This window comes from Marmota monax, unplaced genomic scaffold, assembly GCF_021218885.2.
Source record: "Marmota monax isolate L192 unplaced genomic scaffold, Marmota_monax_Labrador192_F-V1.1 WCK01_AAM20220418_F8-fsc00118, whole genome shotgun sequence".
In the NCBI taxonomy this organism is placed as follows: Eukaryota; Metazoa; Chordata; class Mammalia; order Rodentia; family Sciuridae; genus Marmota; species Marmota monax.
In genome coordinates, this window is record NW_026695231.1 from 3927948 (window position 1) to 3945398 (window position 17451).

The following is a 17451-nucleotide window of genomic DNA, read 5'->3' on the forward strand; positions in this document are numbered from 1 at the left end:
AGAAAGAAATATAATAGAATATTTTAAAATACTAACTTTAAATTGCCACATGAAAAAATTTCCCATGTCGCTTCAATATTTTAAGAATTTCTATATAAATGCTTGTAAGTATCTAATTGTAAACCCAAGTTTATGAATAGAAAAGGAAATTCATTGCAAATAGCCACCATGAGAAACAAAATAAGTAATTCCTAAAAGGAAGAAAATGGTAATTAGACTAATGCTGACAAAAACATTTTTTACAGTGAAGAGAAAAAGTAGAATCATTACCTTAGGAAATGGCTCAGAATTGAAAACAATAAAACTACGTCTTTAAGACTTAAATTCTCTTTATCTTATACTTGCAATAGTACCTTCATATATGAAATATAAGTGAGAGCTTAAGGTGGTACACATATATAAAGGCTTATGATTCTATTCATCAAATCAGCAAAGCTCTAAATTAAGTGTGATAAAAAACAAATGGGAAGTTCAAAAAAAAATCTTATGAGAAAATGATTAATTTGCCCAAATATATATATATATATAAACCCAGAGAATTAATGTCAACCTTTTTCTTTTCTCTTTTTCTTTTATTTTCAGAAAATGTACCTGGAATATGTTTCGCCCATCCAATGATAACCACCAACTCTCGGTCGGCTAAGTCACACAGTGTAGTGAGGGCTTTGATGTCACTGTCAGGGACAGTAGGGTCAGGCATGGCATAGATCTTCTCCGGTTCAGCCACCAACAGATGTGAGACAATCTTGTTATCTGCAGGATCAGACCAGAGTACTACAGCATCACTAGCAGTATCATCCCTCTTTTACAAGCCCTAAAGTATTCTTTGTCTTAAAAAAAAAAATCATTCAAATAACCTACAATAAGCTCAAAATATTACATTTGTGGTTTAATATATATAGGTATTAAACAGTGTTCAGGAAAATTCATAGCAAGGAAGGCACCACTGCAAACACAATGGAACATTTTTCTTCTTCTTTGCTTTACCTGCTTTTGCGGGAATGAAGCATCTGTCCTGTAGTGAATTTTTTTTTTTTATAACAAACAGATAAAAGAAGTTAGATGCTTTCTGGGTTTACTATCGGATTCTTAAGTGGGATTTGGGAAATCAGATTAAATAGTATGCAATAGCTGTAAAGTAAAAAAAACACACTGAACCACTGAAATATAGACTGTAATGCAGAAGGCAGAGAACTAATGCCCATAGTCATAATGGGCATGAAAGTCATTAATTGTCTTAATTCCTTTAAAGCGGAGCAAAGGTCGGAGCCCTTCTGCCTGGGTGAATTACTGACTATATAACTCTATCTCTGTGGGATGCATTCAATAGAAAGTCTTTCCTTTCTCCCCCTCCCCAGATACCCAGTCAACCTTCGAAATATAGCTTAATTTTTTTTTCCATAAAAATACTCCTACTTAAATGTTGCAGTATTTTCTCCTCTGAGTGCCTAATTCTTTAATCCTCCATTTTCATCTGTTGTCCTTAGTTCATTCTCTGGTTCAGATTTATCTGTCTGAAATTTGTGATATATGTTTTAAGAATCCTTCATAAAATAAACACTAGAGACAAATGGAAAGCCTCACATCAAATGTGTTTTATTCCTCAGGGGCATGTGAGAGTTTATGGAAGGGGTTGGAAATCCTGGCTAACAGAACAATTTTTCTTGTTGGACCCATTTTCAATTTCTCTATGTTACTTTAGATTTTATACTTTCTTCTCTGTGTGCAGATATGAATGGGTGAGAATAAACCTACATATTTAAATATTCTATGTATTATTATTCTAGAAAACCAGGATATTAAATAGGCTGTTTGTGAACAAAGTCAAAGTTTCCACTGTATCTATGAGACCATTTGCCTTTCATTGAGTTTTTAACTTTTTTAACCTAAAATGACAACACTGCACATAATGTAGAATTAAATACAGCATCCCTTTTAGTTTTCTTTCATGAAATAACAAGATTTATCCAAGCTACAATTGAGACTTTTCCTAGCATGATGTTTTTTAAAATTTACTAATATGGCTATGAATTATATTTCTTTCAAATAGTCACCAGAGAATCAGTCATCATTGGCAATAATAGTCAATAATCATTAAACTGTGTATGTGGATTTGGGAGGAAATATTCCCAAATACCATGCATTCTAGAAAAATTAAAAATTAAATGCATTCTTTTTAATTCGTAGGATCTACAAAGAATGACATTTGTTTCTCAGGTATGCTACAGAAATAACACCCTGTATTTTTGGTTTCGCTTGGAAAAGTTTCAACTTTCATTGCTCTGACAATGCAGCAAAACCTGTCAGCAACTACTAGATTCTCAGGATTAGAAGAAAATGCAATGGTAAAGGGCACAAACATGTAACTGAAGGAAATCACCATTCTAGATTTTTTTTTAAACACAGGTAAAATGCAACCTGTTTTACCCAAGTCAATGGATATTTGACTCAGGGGATCAGAGATATTTCGTTAAAGCTCAGAAATTCCCAGCGTTCAGAAAATGGAATAGCCAGCAGCACTGTTTCTAGGTAAATCTTATTTAATGTTTCCCTAATTAGAATCAATAGAACCCAATTTTCAATCTTGGGCCTTTGTAGTACACAAACATCAGTCAGGGTGCAGAAATCTCCCCAACCACATTCTCAGCAGAGCCCATGCACAGTCTCTTGACGCTTATCTGACAGGATCTGAAAATTAAGTTTTATAAATGTTTGTTACAAAAACACACTAATTGGATGGACTGAGGAAAATTAACACAGAGGCCCTTAGATAATGAGTAATGATTTATTAGGAGTCCTTTTTATCTCAGACAAATGGAGCTCACTGAAATTGCCGTAATCTTCTTAAAGGTACTTGACAAGCCACTTCCCAATTTCTCAGGTTTACATAGAAAACGATAGATATTCCTCTATCGTGTTGACTTACAAATGGGCTGGTGCTCATTTTTCTTTCCATAAAGGAAATTATCAATGGCTTCAATCAATGTTAGCATAAAATAAATGAGAAATGGGCAATCTGTGTATTATTGAATCAAGGAAAACTAAACCTAAACCTCTAATGAAATTAAGCATTAGTGTTTATTGCATTTTATTGTATTATCAGAAAGTTTTTTATTATAATGTGCAAAATCTGCTTAATGTAGTCCTAGATTGTATTTGCAGAATGCCAAACAGCTTATGTAGGCTGAGGAGAGGATGCCAGATTGGACAATTGAAGGTATAATCAACATAATGTTTTTTGGAAAGGCAAAAGGAAACTATGCCATATGTTCACTTAAGCTTTAATTTTATGTAAAACTGGATGTTTTTCCTTTGACATAGCTAAAATGTCCTTTCATTTACAGTTCAGGGTCTGCTTTATTTATTTAACAGATTCCCATATGCTCACATGGATGATGCACAGCAGTGACCCCTCCTGGAGAATCTGAATTAGAAGTGGATACTTTCTCCTCCCTTGAAAGCAGATCAAAAATTCCCCACTCCTTTTCTAGAATGCTGCAGAGGCAACTTCCTCTGATTAGAGTGTGTTGTGTCTTCTGTGACAAAGAGGGCTAACTGTGAGAATTCTTTCTTTCAAAGCACTTCCCAGTGCCTAGTATGAACTCTATGCATAAACACCCTAAATTGCTAGCTCTGTTGCACTACAGCTATTAACTGATTTTTCAGAAAATGGGATGCAGTTATTGCTTCAATCTATATTCCAGCTCTTTTTAGTTAATGACAAGGAGAATGGGGTTTGCATTTTAGCAATGTACCTGTCATCCTATCAAATTGCAACCTGGCATCATAAAACCATGAGCTCTTTAAAAACAATTCATAATGCCCATAAGGGCATTTGAGATGGAACCACCAACCTATGCTTGTTATTAGTAGGGTTCATTCTTGTTTTAATCTATTGCTATCTAGAGTGTTAACCTTCTATAGCTCCAAATTAATGAGGCCCCTAATGTATTTTCATTGGGAGGTTGAGCAGCCAAACTCATTTAGTTAGTGAAAACTACAAAAATCACTTTCTTGTGAAATCCGAAACTAACAGCTCCAATGAACTAATGATCACAGTATGATCCATTTTATGTAGCTCCGCAAATAAAGATAACCAGTAAATGTAAAATTCATACTATATAAGCTCTGCATTAATATGCTTATGCTTCCACAAATGACAAGCTAAAAGGTAAGGGAAAAAAACTAAAGACATCTTTAAAAGAAAAAAATAAAAGATAATTAGTTGAGTTGCCATTGCTCCTCACAGACAGTTCATGGGAAGAGAACTACTGTTCTCCAACAAAGAGAAATCCTTGGAGTCAGTAGAGCTGGGCATGCCAACATGGATATACATAGAGCCAACTGGGAGGATTTCGTGCTCTGGGAAGCCAGACACATCTGTGGTACTTACATGGCTTTTTGGCTGGCTGAACCAGCTGAGGGTTCAGGTATGGGCTGTTTTCTGCGTCTATTCTGCGCTTGTACTTCTGCCGACCTCCACGTACTCTGTCAAGACGCACCCCTGTGAGCAAAGATAAGCACTGGCTTACTGTTTAGGTAACAATCTTTGAGACCAACCAAATGTATTGACAGTATCCCCTTAGGATTGCTCTGGAGACAGAAGGTAGAATGATCCAGTAGTACAGGTGGAATGTAAAAAAGTGGTGGATAAATCAAAATCGCCACTAGTTGGAAACCATGTCTACTGCTGGATAACAGACCTGAAAGACATTGTATGCATAGCCACCAAAGTCACCACTTATACACCAAAAAGAAAAGAAAAGAAAACAAATTAATTCCATGTGAATTAATGCAAAGAAATTACTTTCTTTGTGCTAGTACAGGATCTCAAATTAAAGATATCTGTACTTCTTTTTTCCTTGTCATTAGTCACTCCTAAAAACTCAATGTATAGAACCCAGAAGACTAGGAGATCAAAAGGTATCAAACCCTATGGTCTACCAGAGCATTCGATATGAACCTGTGGAACTAAATCAGAGTCTACTTCTGGGGATTAGAATTATACTACACAAGACCTAGTGCTTTGCAATGTAAGTATTATTCTATATTAAAATATCCCTGTGTCTCATGAAAGGAATGTCATTTGACAATCTGACACACATTAGTATTTCCTGTCACGTGGGAAATCTAGGAATAGATTTGATTGAACACAAGATAGATAGATGGGCTTCTTGAAGAAAAAATTCAGAAGGTTACCTTGTCATATCAAACAAATTTCCTGTGAATAGGGCAGAGCTGGACGGTGAGGCAGGAAAGCAGGCACAGATAGACTGGCATTAGTAAAACTTTTTCCTAAATAATGATGGGTTAGATCCAACCTCTGAGAGGTCTTACTGTCATGGATTAAAAAGATTAAGGGGGGGGAAACAAAATTGAAACAAAGGGATTAAAAATATAGAAAAAGCTGGGTGTGGTGGCTCATGCTTATAATCCCAGCAGCTCAGGAGCCTTAGGCAGGAGGATTGCAAGTTCAAAGCCAGCCTCAGCAAAAGTGAGGCACTAAGCAACTCAGTGAGACCCTGTCTCTAAATAAAATACAAAACAGGGCTGGGGATATGGATCAGTGGTTGAGTGCCCCTGAGTTCAATCCCTGGTAACCAACCAAAACAACAACAATAAAACAGAAAAGTTTCATTTATGTGGGAGAAGTGGTGGAAAAGAGTTTGATAATAATCTAGTTTCCAGTCTATAGTTGTCAAATTTAGGACAAGACCATATAATTCTTTGTCATATAAACAGTAGAAGCAAGACGACACTCTGTTTATGGTATCTGGTTGTACCCTAACCGATGTAACTGTGTAACATTATCCATTAATACATTCAACCACATAATGCATTATACATATTTTGGCATTTCTCAAACTGTTTAGAAAATAGATTTGGTTTAACAGCATCGTCAGTATTATTATTTTACTGTAAGGTCTCTCAGAGCCACTCATATGAAAACGAAGTCTATAAAACTCTACAAGGAAAATATATAGCACCTGCAATGCTCTGCAAACCAAGGAATGCTGTTTTTTGGAATATTTATTAATATCATGTGGAACAAGTGAAATTGTGGGTTATCTGAGTTATATGAAATAGTTTGGTAAAGGCCAATGTATTTCTATGGAAATCTGTAAGATGAATATATTATTCAAACATTATCAGGAATACACAACATAAAGGAAACCACAATTTTTCATATTATTTAGATCCTACTTCAAGAGTTGATTATCTTTTAGTGGACCACACAAAAATTTGGTTCTAGAAAAAGCCTGTACTGCCTTATTGACACATCAGAGTATGAACAAAATCAGTGACAACTTCAAGAGTAAATAAATAGGTTATATAAAGGAATAGTTTTTAAAAATCAAAGAAGTGAGGTACAGCTTTTAAGTATTCACTGAAATAATGTCACATGTGAGTCACAAAGAAACTGTATTTCCTTATTGTTGTTTTTAACACACTTCATGTCCACAGTGCAATTTCATTCCTTTATTCAAATTTCTAAATTTCTATTTTATTGCATCTATATTTACTAAAGCTTAATACCTTCCACTTTTTTCCCCATTTAACTGTTTTCATCTCTTCTGTTCAAAACTTTCTCAGAGATTTTTTTTTATAATGATGGTTACATTTTCTTTCATTATCTAAGATATGTTCAAACTTGTTTCATTATGAGAATTTTAAAAATTCAAAATCATATTAGACCATAAAAAAGCATATGACAATTAGTTATGCCCAATTCTAACCAAATGAAAACATTTAATATGGTATTATAAGAGTGGGTAAGTAAAGGCACAGGAGGAAAGAGGACAGATAGGGAAATAATTATAGCCAAAGAGGGAAGGAACATTTTTGGATATCTCTAAAATTATTACAACAAAGAAAGCTTACAGAAAAAAACATCTTTAGTGGGTTTATGGACACCTAAATTTGCTTTGGATACTTGTCAGAGAATGTGTTCACCATAAGCAATATATTCTCACATATCAAACAACATTCTATGAAGTCACAGCTGGTGAATTCCTGACAATGTCTGTCTGTCCATCAGGAAGGTCTAGGAAAAAGGACTTAGCTGAAGGACTTGACTCTAGATCCTGGCTGAAGAAAATTTAGACACAGTCACAGCACATTAAAGCTACTAATCAGCTTAGCCAACCTGGTCAAGTCAGTGGAGAGAATGCAATACTGAAAACTCGTTGTTACACGTAAAATATATATATATATATACACATATACATACACATATACATACATACACACGCACTCACATTATTGATTGACAGAACTTTTATTATGTATTTTGGGTTGTTTTCTGTATTTATAGAGACACATGTTTTAAGGATTGTCAAATAAAAGTCCTTACTATGCACTTTCCTTTCAACTTGGAAAACTGATTTTATAGAAATATTCATATTATTTTCTCTATGCTTCATATAAATCTAAAGGGGTGCTTTCTTATAACCCCCCCATGTTCTTCCCTTCCTGTGTGGCTTGTTCAATAACTCTCTCTTCATCCATCCATCTTTATATCCATCTCATACTTCCCATCCATCTCTACATTCATTCCACACATACAGATATCCAGTTTCTAAACAGTGAAGAACTTCTTATGTACACCATGATTTTTCAATTTGCAAAATAAAAATCAATTAGATAAAGAATTATTTTGTGATTTATAATTTTATTTATATGACATTCAGTATAAAAAGATTAGTTATCGATACTCATTAAAAATCAGATTCATCATTTCATAGTAAAAGTTGACAGAGACTCAATATGCAGAAGTGTTCCCACCAAGTTTAGATAACAATTAACCGCAAAAATTTGTAAAGTCAATATATTTTAAAAAATTGTAGTAACTTTTACATGCGAAAAATTTATCCCCTGTCAAAGTCAGGGAAATATCAACAATTTCAAATGCTTCTAAACAAATACAAAATATTTCTTACTACTGTTTATTGGTTGTTTTGAGGTATAAATAACAGTATAATTTATTTTGACATAATTATATAAGCATGGAATACATTCAGACCCCAGTACCTCTCTTTCCCCTTCCCTCCCCCTACCCCTTGCTCTCTTCCTGCTATTAATCTTTCTTTCATTTACCCATAGCTACACACAAGTGACATAGCTCTGAAAGTTAAATTCCTCTGAGCTTGGTCCATTATCTACAATAGTGATTTTGTGAAAGTTGCTTCCCTTTTTAATGTTTCCAACTGTAATTACATAATAGTATATTCTTAATGATTACATGAAGAATATGCCAAAGAGAATAAAGCATAGTTAGCACATTAGAATGGTCCAGTTCTTTTTCCAACTATTCAATAACTAGTTCTGTAAACTTTGTTTATTCCCTTAACCTATTTGCTTTTCCAAATATAAGATGGATGCAAAGAGAATATCTTCCCTGATGTTTTGTTGTAGTAATCCAGTAAAATTATATTATGGGTACTATGCAAATGCATACTTAAATAGTTCTTAAGCTTAAAATTCTAAGTAAAAATAAGGCTATAAATAATGTCATTGTGTTATTATTTTGTTGAAATATTGGCGTTACATTACTGAGATATATTTTGTATCATGATCATTTATTGATTATCTATTCCCATGGAGTTTGACAATCTATTCTATATCAATTCTGTAGGTAGACAGATTTGAGATATGATGGAATGGTATGATAATTCAAAGAATACAAGCCAAATAATGATACTATTTGATGTCTGAATGATTTATAGAAATATCTGGTATCCCATTATATTTATTGCTCATTCCTGTCACTAATAATATCTTTAGATATGAGTATTTTAGAAGACAGACAGGAACAAATAAAAAAACTTTTAAATAAAACATGCTTTCCCAGAATTTAACTATAAATATAGAGTACAAACCCAAGTATAGAACTTACAATTATCCAACTAACTTAATACATTTAAAAAGCTCCAACTAATGGAAACATGCAACAATAATATTTATGATCAGGATCTGGGAAATCCAGATTGGTCATAAATGAGCATTAATCTAACTTCAATATTTTCATCAAAACCCATTCAGACTTCCAGACAAAGTCTCTCTTTACACTTCTACAATCTTAAACACAAACAATTTCTGCTTGGACTTCACTTATACACTTCTTTTGAAAAAGTTTAGAAATGAGAGTTTCCCCAGAAAATAAGATACCCAAAAAATGCAATATGTGACAGGATTTGAAGTTAATTAGGCAATTGGATCTTCCACTCATGTGGAGACTGCCATTTTCTTTTTTAAAAGAATAAAAGATTTTAATAGTTGGCATTACCTACCTAATAGAAGGTTTCACATTGCTGCTTCTTCAAATACTGCATGTGCCTACATTGCCACAAGGGGATTACAAATCTTGTACATTGTCAGAATTTACAAAATTGAGAAAGCAGGAGTAGGGCAAGGAGGAAAAAAATTGCTGTGAGGCATATAAACACTAACAAAAGTAAAATAGCTCAGCTCAAGGTCTCCTTAGGTCAGCTAATTTAAAGTCCACCTTTTATGCTCAAATGCAAAAATTTTATAATATCATATAGTACAAAGTCAAAAGTATTTTTCACATTTTTAATAGCACAAAGTTCGAGGCATTTCATAGGATAATAATAATTTTTAAAAAATCTCCCCTTCAGAGAATTACACAAGGAAACCTTCGCCTACTTTCCTAACTGAAAGATAACACATTGATTATGTTGTTCTCAAACAAGAGTTTGCTAAAAAGAAAAAAAGAAAGAAAGAAACATTAATTATATATACCCCTGGAATATTTAAGATGCAAATAGTCACAGTGAAATAATAATAATTTTGAAAAGATATTCACAAATATTAAATAAACAGTTGGGTTAAGTACATGTATCACACATGGATTATTATTGAGTACAGGGTGCATCCTAAAAATGAAGACTTCTGAAACAATGAGATGGAGAATGGGGGCCTCTCTGATACTGTGTGTGTGTGTCTCCCTGATGCTGCGGTCCCCGTAGCTGCCTAAGAAATACTGCCCTGCTTCCCTTTAGGAAGAGACGTATGGAGCAACGCCCTTGAATTCGCCTGAGATTACTGCTAAGGAACCATCATTAATAAGAGGACAGAGAAAAGCCCTTTGAGGAGCTGCAGAAAAAGAGGCACAGGCAGATTAGCAGTATCAAACACAGCAGCGGGAATTTTAGTGGCAGCCTCTGATGGGGTTCTCCTTTGGGATCATATCCAGAGTAGATGTGCATATTTATAGGCTTCTCAGTAAGGGGATGAGTGGAAATTATTTGTATATTCACATGTATGCTCCAGGGAGAATCTAACCACATTAAATTCTTGAGGATCATATAAGACAATGAAACAAACTAACCCCTAGATATTTTCTCTAACTACTTATTGCCCTTTCTCAAAATAGACAAGTGATATTGTTAAATGTGGCTTCATGATTTAGTTCCTTTCTATCTGTTTCAACAGTCTTTGCCTCCTCATGCCTACCTCCCTCTACTGAGTAATAGGTCTTCATTGTTGAGTGAAAGAATCAGTCTGTGCCTAAAGTGTCTTGAATAAACCTAAACACGAGGCAGTTACTAAAACAAACAAACAAAAATGGTTATTGAAAACTTGTCATGTGCTAAGCATTTGGGTAATGGCTTTACATGTATTAACACAATTAATCCTTACATCAATCCCCAAAGTGGCAGTTGCTGTTATTAACCCATTTGACAGAAGGAAAACTGGAATTCATAAGATTGGATCTTGGAGATAATGGTTGTAGAACTCACATTCTTAAGCTTTATGTTTAGATTGCTGCTCTGCCATCAAAGTTTATTTTTGGAAAAGAGTATTAGGTATATATCCCCAAAGCAGAGGATTAGGGAGATAGAAACCATTACTGAAGCAAACAATACTTGCAAGATACTTGTAACCAGTCACTAATATGTCATTTTGTAAAAATGTGAATGTGTAACCCATGTGATTCTGCAATTTGTATTTGGGGTAAAAATGGGAGTTCATAACCCACTTGAGTCAAATGTATGAAAGATGATATGTCATGAGCTTTGTAATGTTTTGAACAACTAATAAAAAAAAAAAAAAAAAGATACTTGTAACCAGTATCCTCTTGGATGCTTCTCTTCCTAAAGGGAAGCAGGGCAGTGTTCTTAGGTAGCCATGGGAACTATAGTATCAGGGAGCCACTTGGTGCAGAAGACAGGCCCTAATCTTCATCTTATTGCTTCAGAAGTGTTGCTTTTCCAGGATACTCACCACACTCAATTGTAATCCACATGTGATAACACTGACTTAACTATAACTGTTTATTTAGTATTTATAACCTAAAAAAGGAAGGCAGAATGATGAAATGATAAGAAGAAGCAAAAAAAACTACTCTTACTCAACTGCAGTGCTACTGATTTTGCATCTATTATTCAGGTGATTTTGTCTAAAAAAGTTTACATCTATGAGACTGTGAAAAAACTCAGAGTGGTTAAAAAAAAAAAATGCAGCAAAACAAAAAATTGGATTCTCTGCCCTTCCATTGAGGCAAGGACCCAGAGATACACATGTCCTTACTTGTGGTTCCTCTTTAAAATATCACTGCAAAAGGGGTATCCCAGCTGCTCCGAGGCTGAGGCAGGAGGATCACAAGTTCAAAGCCACCTTCAGCAATTTTAGTGAGGCCCTAAGCAACTTAGCAAGACCCTGTCACAAAATTACAAAAAAAAGGGGAGGTAGGGGGAGGGGGAACTGGAGATGTGTCTCAGCAGTGCAGTAGTGCCCCTGAGTTCAATCCTCAGTACCAAAAATAAATAAATAAATAAATAAATAAATAACACTACAAATTAGAAAAGGCATATTTTGCTAGAGCCAAGGAGACAAAGAACATCCCAATTGAATTCTGCAGTTCAGAAGGGAGCCCCAGGCAGATGAATTTCACTAGACTTCCCTGCCCAGGATTACCTTTATTCATGTTGGACTATCACAACTGCAATTCAGGAACTTTGGAAATTACTTGGCTGCATGTGGAAATACTACACTGTCCACCAATATGAAAGAGAACAATTACACAGGGAAATGCATATCCACTAGGTTGTCTTTTTTTAAAAAAAAAAAAAAAAAAAAACCAAGTCCTCAGTCACTAAAAGAGATAAAAGCCATGACTCACATTAAAGCTTCCTTGCTCTACAGATGAATTAACAATTAGCAAGGGGAAGTCTTTCGTTTTGGTCTCCTGATAGCTATCTGGACTATTAAACGTGTAAGGATTGCATAGAAAATTACAAAGGCTTCCCTCCATTTCAGATTCAAGTTGCATTCCAAAATATATGCGTGCATTTCTGTAAGTAGGATGCAACCCCAGAGAAGTTCCTTCATTGCGCCCCACCCCAGGTGTGATCAGCTGCTCTTGGCTGATTCTAAAGCTCATGCACTAAATTTATAATCTGGTTTGGAGCCAAAACAGAAATGACAGAAATTTAAAAGAACCATAAACAAAATGTTTAGCAGTGGAAATGTTTTTCCAGCAGAGGTAAAGTTGCTTCATCTGAAGCATGGAGCCCTAATCTATGACACATACAAGTACAAATTAGGTCATCTGCAACAAGTGACAAGTTTTAATTGAATGTCTTCTGTCTGCAATTCTGACAAAAGGTGAATGGAAATAAATGACTCTGGCAAGACAGCCCTGAGCCTTACAATACCCAATATCTCATTATTTTTAAACAGCTATCTATAAACTGAGGCTGACAAGCCTTGAACCTTTTATTTCTGCTCAAGATGAGGTTGCAGTGAAGGGAGGGGAAAAAAAAGAAAAAGGGGCATCCAGAACATTGCATTAAACATGCAATACCTACCATTATCACTTCCCCAGTGTAATTAAAGGAAATCTCCTGTTCAAAAGGCTCTATTTCTTACTTTGCTTGATGTCAGAAACACAGAGAGAAAAAACATGCTCAAGCATGCTTGGCCTGCATTTGCTACACATACAGGCTGTCTTTAAAGAAAAAAATAAGAAAGAAAATCTTTCCTTTTTCTTTTCCTCTGTTAAAAATTTCATAAACTATTGAAAAAGATATTACTGTGGTTTATGACTATCTAAACTGTATTTTGTCTGTTACTATTCAAATACCAGTGACTATTCCCTTTATTCCCTTTTGAAATTGCTGCCTCATGTCAATAAAGTTATGAATTAGTGGGTAAAGGCATGAAATATGGTTATACATCAACATCAACAAAAATGATTCTTCTAATTCACAATTACATGTGACAATGGCAGCAATAAGTTTAAACAAAATAATAATAGTAATAGCAGTGCTTGGTACCCCTGTGGGGATGTTCTGGATCAACAAAAGCACAAATATTATTTATGCAAAATTCAATGCTCTATAAAAATGAATTAAACATGAAATCAACCAAGCTGGTTTACAAGTTGCTGAGAGTCAGAGTCACTTTGTTTTATTTGAGAGGAATATAGTAGAATCTAATTTCAAAAAGAAAAGAAAAAGCAGGCATAGATTTTAAGGAAATTATAGATTTTTTAAAAAAGGAAATGGTGGCAGAGAAAGTTGGCATGACTGGAGGTCATTTGGTTTCTGAATGTGTGAATCAGTATCACGTGCACATCCCAAAGGGCTTACAAAGCTCAAAGAGAAGTCTATGAAAATTCTAGGCAGGGAAAACTATTAAGGCCTAAATAATGTGTTAGTAATTTGTCAAAGACAATAAAAATGCATTACCAGGCTCAAGCATAAATTCTGAGAATGAATTATAAGATACCAAAGAAAAATAAATACTATTTCTCTGGTGATCATTATAATTTGGAAAAGTTGAGATTCAAAATAATGCAAATCTAGTATTAAAAAATTCTAGATAATATGTGAAGAGAATTATACCTGACACATAAAATACATAGGAAAAATCAGTTCAATAGAAATTAAGTGTAAATATTAATATTTACATGCCCAAATTTCATGCAAGTGAAAGATTTCCTGTAACACAGTGACACATTTCTTATTTCTTGTGACAAAGGCAGCAATAAGTTTAACCCAATAATAATAGTAGTAACAACACACAGTACTCCATGGGGATGCTCTGTGCAAACAGAAGCAAGAAAATAATTTATTCAGAGATCAATAGCCTATAAACATGAACTATATGTGAAATTAACCAAGCCAACTTTCAAGTTGCTGTGTTGTGATCCAGTCATTTTGTTTTAGTCAACAGAAAGCCACTTAGTCTAATGACTCCAATGTAAGTCTTTAGTGGAATAAACAAGAAATCATGAGAGAACATTCAAAAGGAGTTAAGGAGAGATACTCTAAAATGGGTTGATTAAGGGTCTGATATAAAATAAAGTGTTTTCCATTCCCTCTCAACCAACTCTTTATTCACAGAACATTACCTACCTCCATTCATCTAGCAATCATGCCATGAAATATTTGTAAGAAAGTTAGTGAAGAAAATAAAAGGAAAACAGGTGAGATTATGAAATTTGTAAGATTTGTAGAAACTCAGAAGTTGAGGAGAACACATAGGAATCAGAGGGCATTCCCAATTGCCTGGAGTCTGAGATATTCCAAATAGTGAATTCCCTCTGAGAGCACATTTTCAAGCAAATTAATATATGGTTTTCCTGCCCCAAAGTCAACAATTAGACCTCTGAGGAATCTAAGATCTCATGAGAAAAAAGCAGGGTAAGAGGATCATGAATGGCAGTGATAATAAGAAATCACATTTACATAAGTGACATATCCACTGAAATTAAATTAAGATACATATGAAAACACCATCAATGACAAAAACTAAATAAGTAATGTTTCCTAGGTGCTTAGTTTCAATTTACCATCCTTTGATCTCATGAATATTTTGAGAACCTATGATTTGTTTGGTTTTAGCAAGAGGACACTAAATTCAGTTTTGATTGGATATAGACAATATACATGTGAAAAGGCATTATTGGTCACATCTGGTTTTCAAGCCAAATACTCAATATTTTTCCTTTACTACTCCGAGTAGTTAGGTCTTAATAAGGAATTACTTAGGAATCGGGTTTAATTGATATAAAACGTTAAAGAATTGGGGCAAAGTTACAGGTAAGTAAATCTAAACTTCAACTGTTCTGTCAAGGAAAGCATTAATTTGGAAAGTACATACTCTGAAGGCTAGTAAGTAAACTTTTAAAAAGTTCTCCGGTATTATAATCCATAGGTTGTAAATTTTTTTGTGAGGGGGTGGTAGGAGGGGTACTGGGGATCAAACTCAGGGCCTTTACATATGCTAGACAAAGGCTCTACCACTGAGCCATACCCCAAACACCGAATCCAATATTTTAATTCTTAAATCAGTATGAGTGAACAGCAATGATATTTCTAGATGCCAAACATACTGGGTCTCTGCTGAGGGAAGCCTGTTTTTGTCAAGAATGTCCTGACAGGACTGGGGTTGTAACTCAAGAGATAGAGCGCTCACCTAGCATGCGTGAGGCACTGGGTTTGATCCTCAACACCACAAAAAAATAAATGAAATAAAGTTATTGTGTCTGACTACAACTGTAAAAAAAGACTGTCCTGACAGATTTTGCTGCTGTGTATGGTTGCTACATGATAGGTTTGTTAGAAAGTAATGGCTGGGCTACTAAAAATGGTCCAAAATGATGAGATAAATCTTCAAATCACAAAGTGTGTGAAGAAAAAACAAACACTTTTATAGTCACTGGCAGCTCAAGGTTACATGTTGGGAGGAAAAACTCCATCAGTATCTCATGTGGAAGAAAGCAGAATTTCTCATGAATCTCCTTGCAGTTTTCCACACCAACTTTTATTAGTCTTCCTGTCAATTGTGTCTCCATATGTATTTGAGACACAGCCTGGCCTAAACTCAAATGTCAAGATATTTCACTTTTTTGCACATATTCAGCCTAATTCCATAAAAAGGTGGGAGTTGAAGGCATCATGAGAAATGAAATACTAATTGAAACAGCTGCAAAGGATCAAAATAAAGCCAAATGACTTTAATGTCTGCTTTAATTGCATATTTATCATCATGACGTATGCGGTATATACCACAGTCCTGCCATACAGGAGGAATTATAAATACCGAGGAAGTGAACAAACAAATAAATTTACAACTTGTTTTATAGCCATGTTTTTTGTTCGTTTTTCTTTTGGTACTGAAAAGAACACACAAAAAGATATGCATCTTTTGTCAATTCTCTGCATAGTTTTTTGGGGGGGTCGGGAGGGACAGTGATGGAACCCAGGAGCACTTAACCACTGATCCACGTCCCCAGCCCTTCTTATTTTTTATTTAGAGACAGGGTCTCACTAAGTTGCTTAGGGCCTTGCTTAGACGCTGAGGCTGTCTTTGAACTCATGAGTCTCTTGCCTCAGCCTCCTGAGTTGCTGGGATTAAAGTATACATTATTGCAACTGGCTTCTCCCTAATTCTTGTTTGACATGTTTTTATTTTTTGTTTGTTTTGCAGTACTTGGGATTGAACCCAGGTCCTCAAGGATTCAAGACAAGCATTCTTCCATTGAGCTATTTTGAGAGGGTCTAAATTGTTCAGGCTGGCTTGAACTTGCCATCTTCCTGCTCCAGCCTCCCAAGAAGCTGGGATTACAAGTGTGCACCACTTTGTCCAGTTGGTATGTTTTTTCTTATTGTGCTAGTATATTATAACTTAGAAAAGTATAGAAAAATTTGAAGGTAACAAAACAAGATAAAGCACTGGAATAAAACAGGAGTTGGCTGGAAAGTAGAACCTCAGAATTTAATTTTTCAATATTCATCCCAGACAATCTTAAGCATTGGATTTGCTGAGAAAAATCTCAGATGTTAAAAAGAACTGACAGATGAGAATATATTTAGATATTGAATATTGAACAAGAAAGACCATAGGTTCTTATACTTGGGCAATTTGACAAATGAAGAAAACCGTTCTCTTCCTGAGACATTTTTATTGCTCTTCTGCCTGGAAGCAGATGAATGAGTTTGATCACATGTTAAGCTCTCTTCCAGTTGTAGGATTCTATGAATGAAATGATGTACTTAAAAAGATGGAACTGACCCACAGATTCAGAGTCCTACAACTAACTGCCTTGGCAGTTGGAAGCATCAACATACTTCATATCTTAAATCAGGGAAGACCAGAGCCAAATGGATAGCACTAATGAACCAGGGAGCAGAAGGCTTTCTGGCACAGGACTTCACGATCCCCTCACCCTGACCTTGGCCAAATGCATTTCCTTTTGTTCTTGATAATAATAAAGCAAATAAAATGCCCATGTTTGAAAAATGCTTCTCGCTTATTATTGCATTAGGAAAAGATCAATGTCTGTTGCACATTGCTGCCGAGACTGAAGAATGGGAAATCATAAATAGCTTCTGATCTGCAGGCATTTGACCACATGTAGACCAGATTACGCTGCGGAGAATGTGGCTGAATAATAGATATTTAAAAAAAATAACCAGT

At 34.9% G+C, this 17451-nt stretch overlaps 1 protein-coding gene across 26 annotated transcripts in view; it reads right to left on the minus strand.

Annotated features, from left to right (window-relative positions):
* Esrrg (estrogen related receptor gamma) overlaps window positions 1–17451 on the minus strand; it is a 601476-nt gene that overhangs the window by 59436 nt on the left and 524589 nt on the right. For all 26 annotated transcript variants that reach the window (XM_046438414.2, XM_046438420.2, XM_046438413.2 and 23 more), the window contains 2 exons: window positions 4394–4504; window positions 592–753 (listed from right to left, as the gene is read on the minus strand). In XM_046438414.2, the coding sequence (XP_046294370.1) occupies window positions 592–753; window positions 4394–4504 (273 nt within the window). The remainder of the gene's footprint in view (window positions 1–591; window positions 754–4393; window positions 4505–17451) is intronic.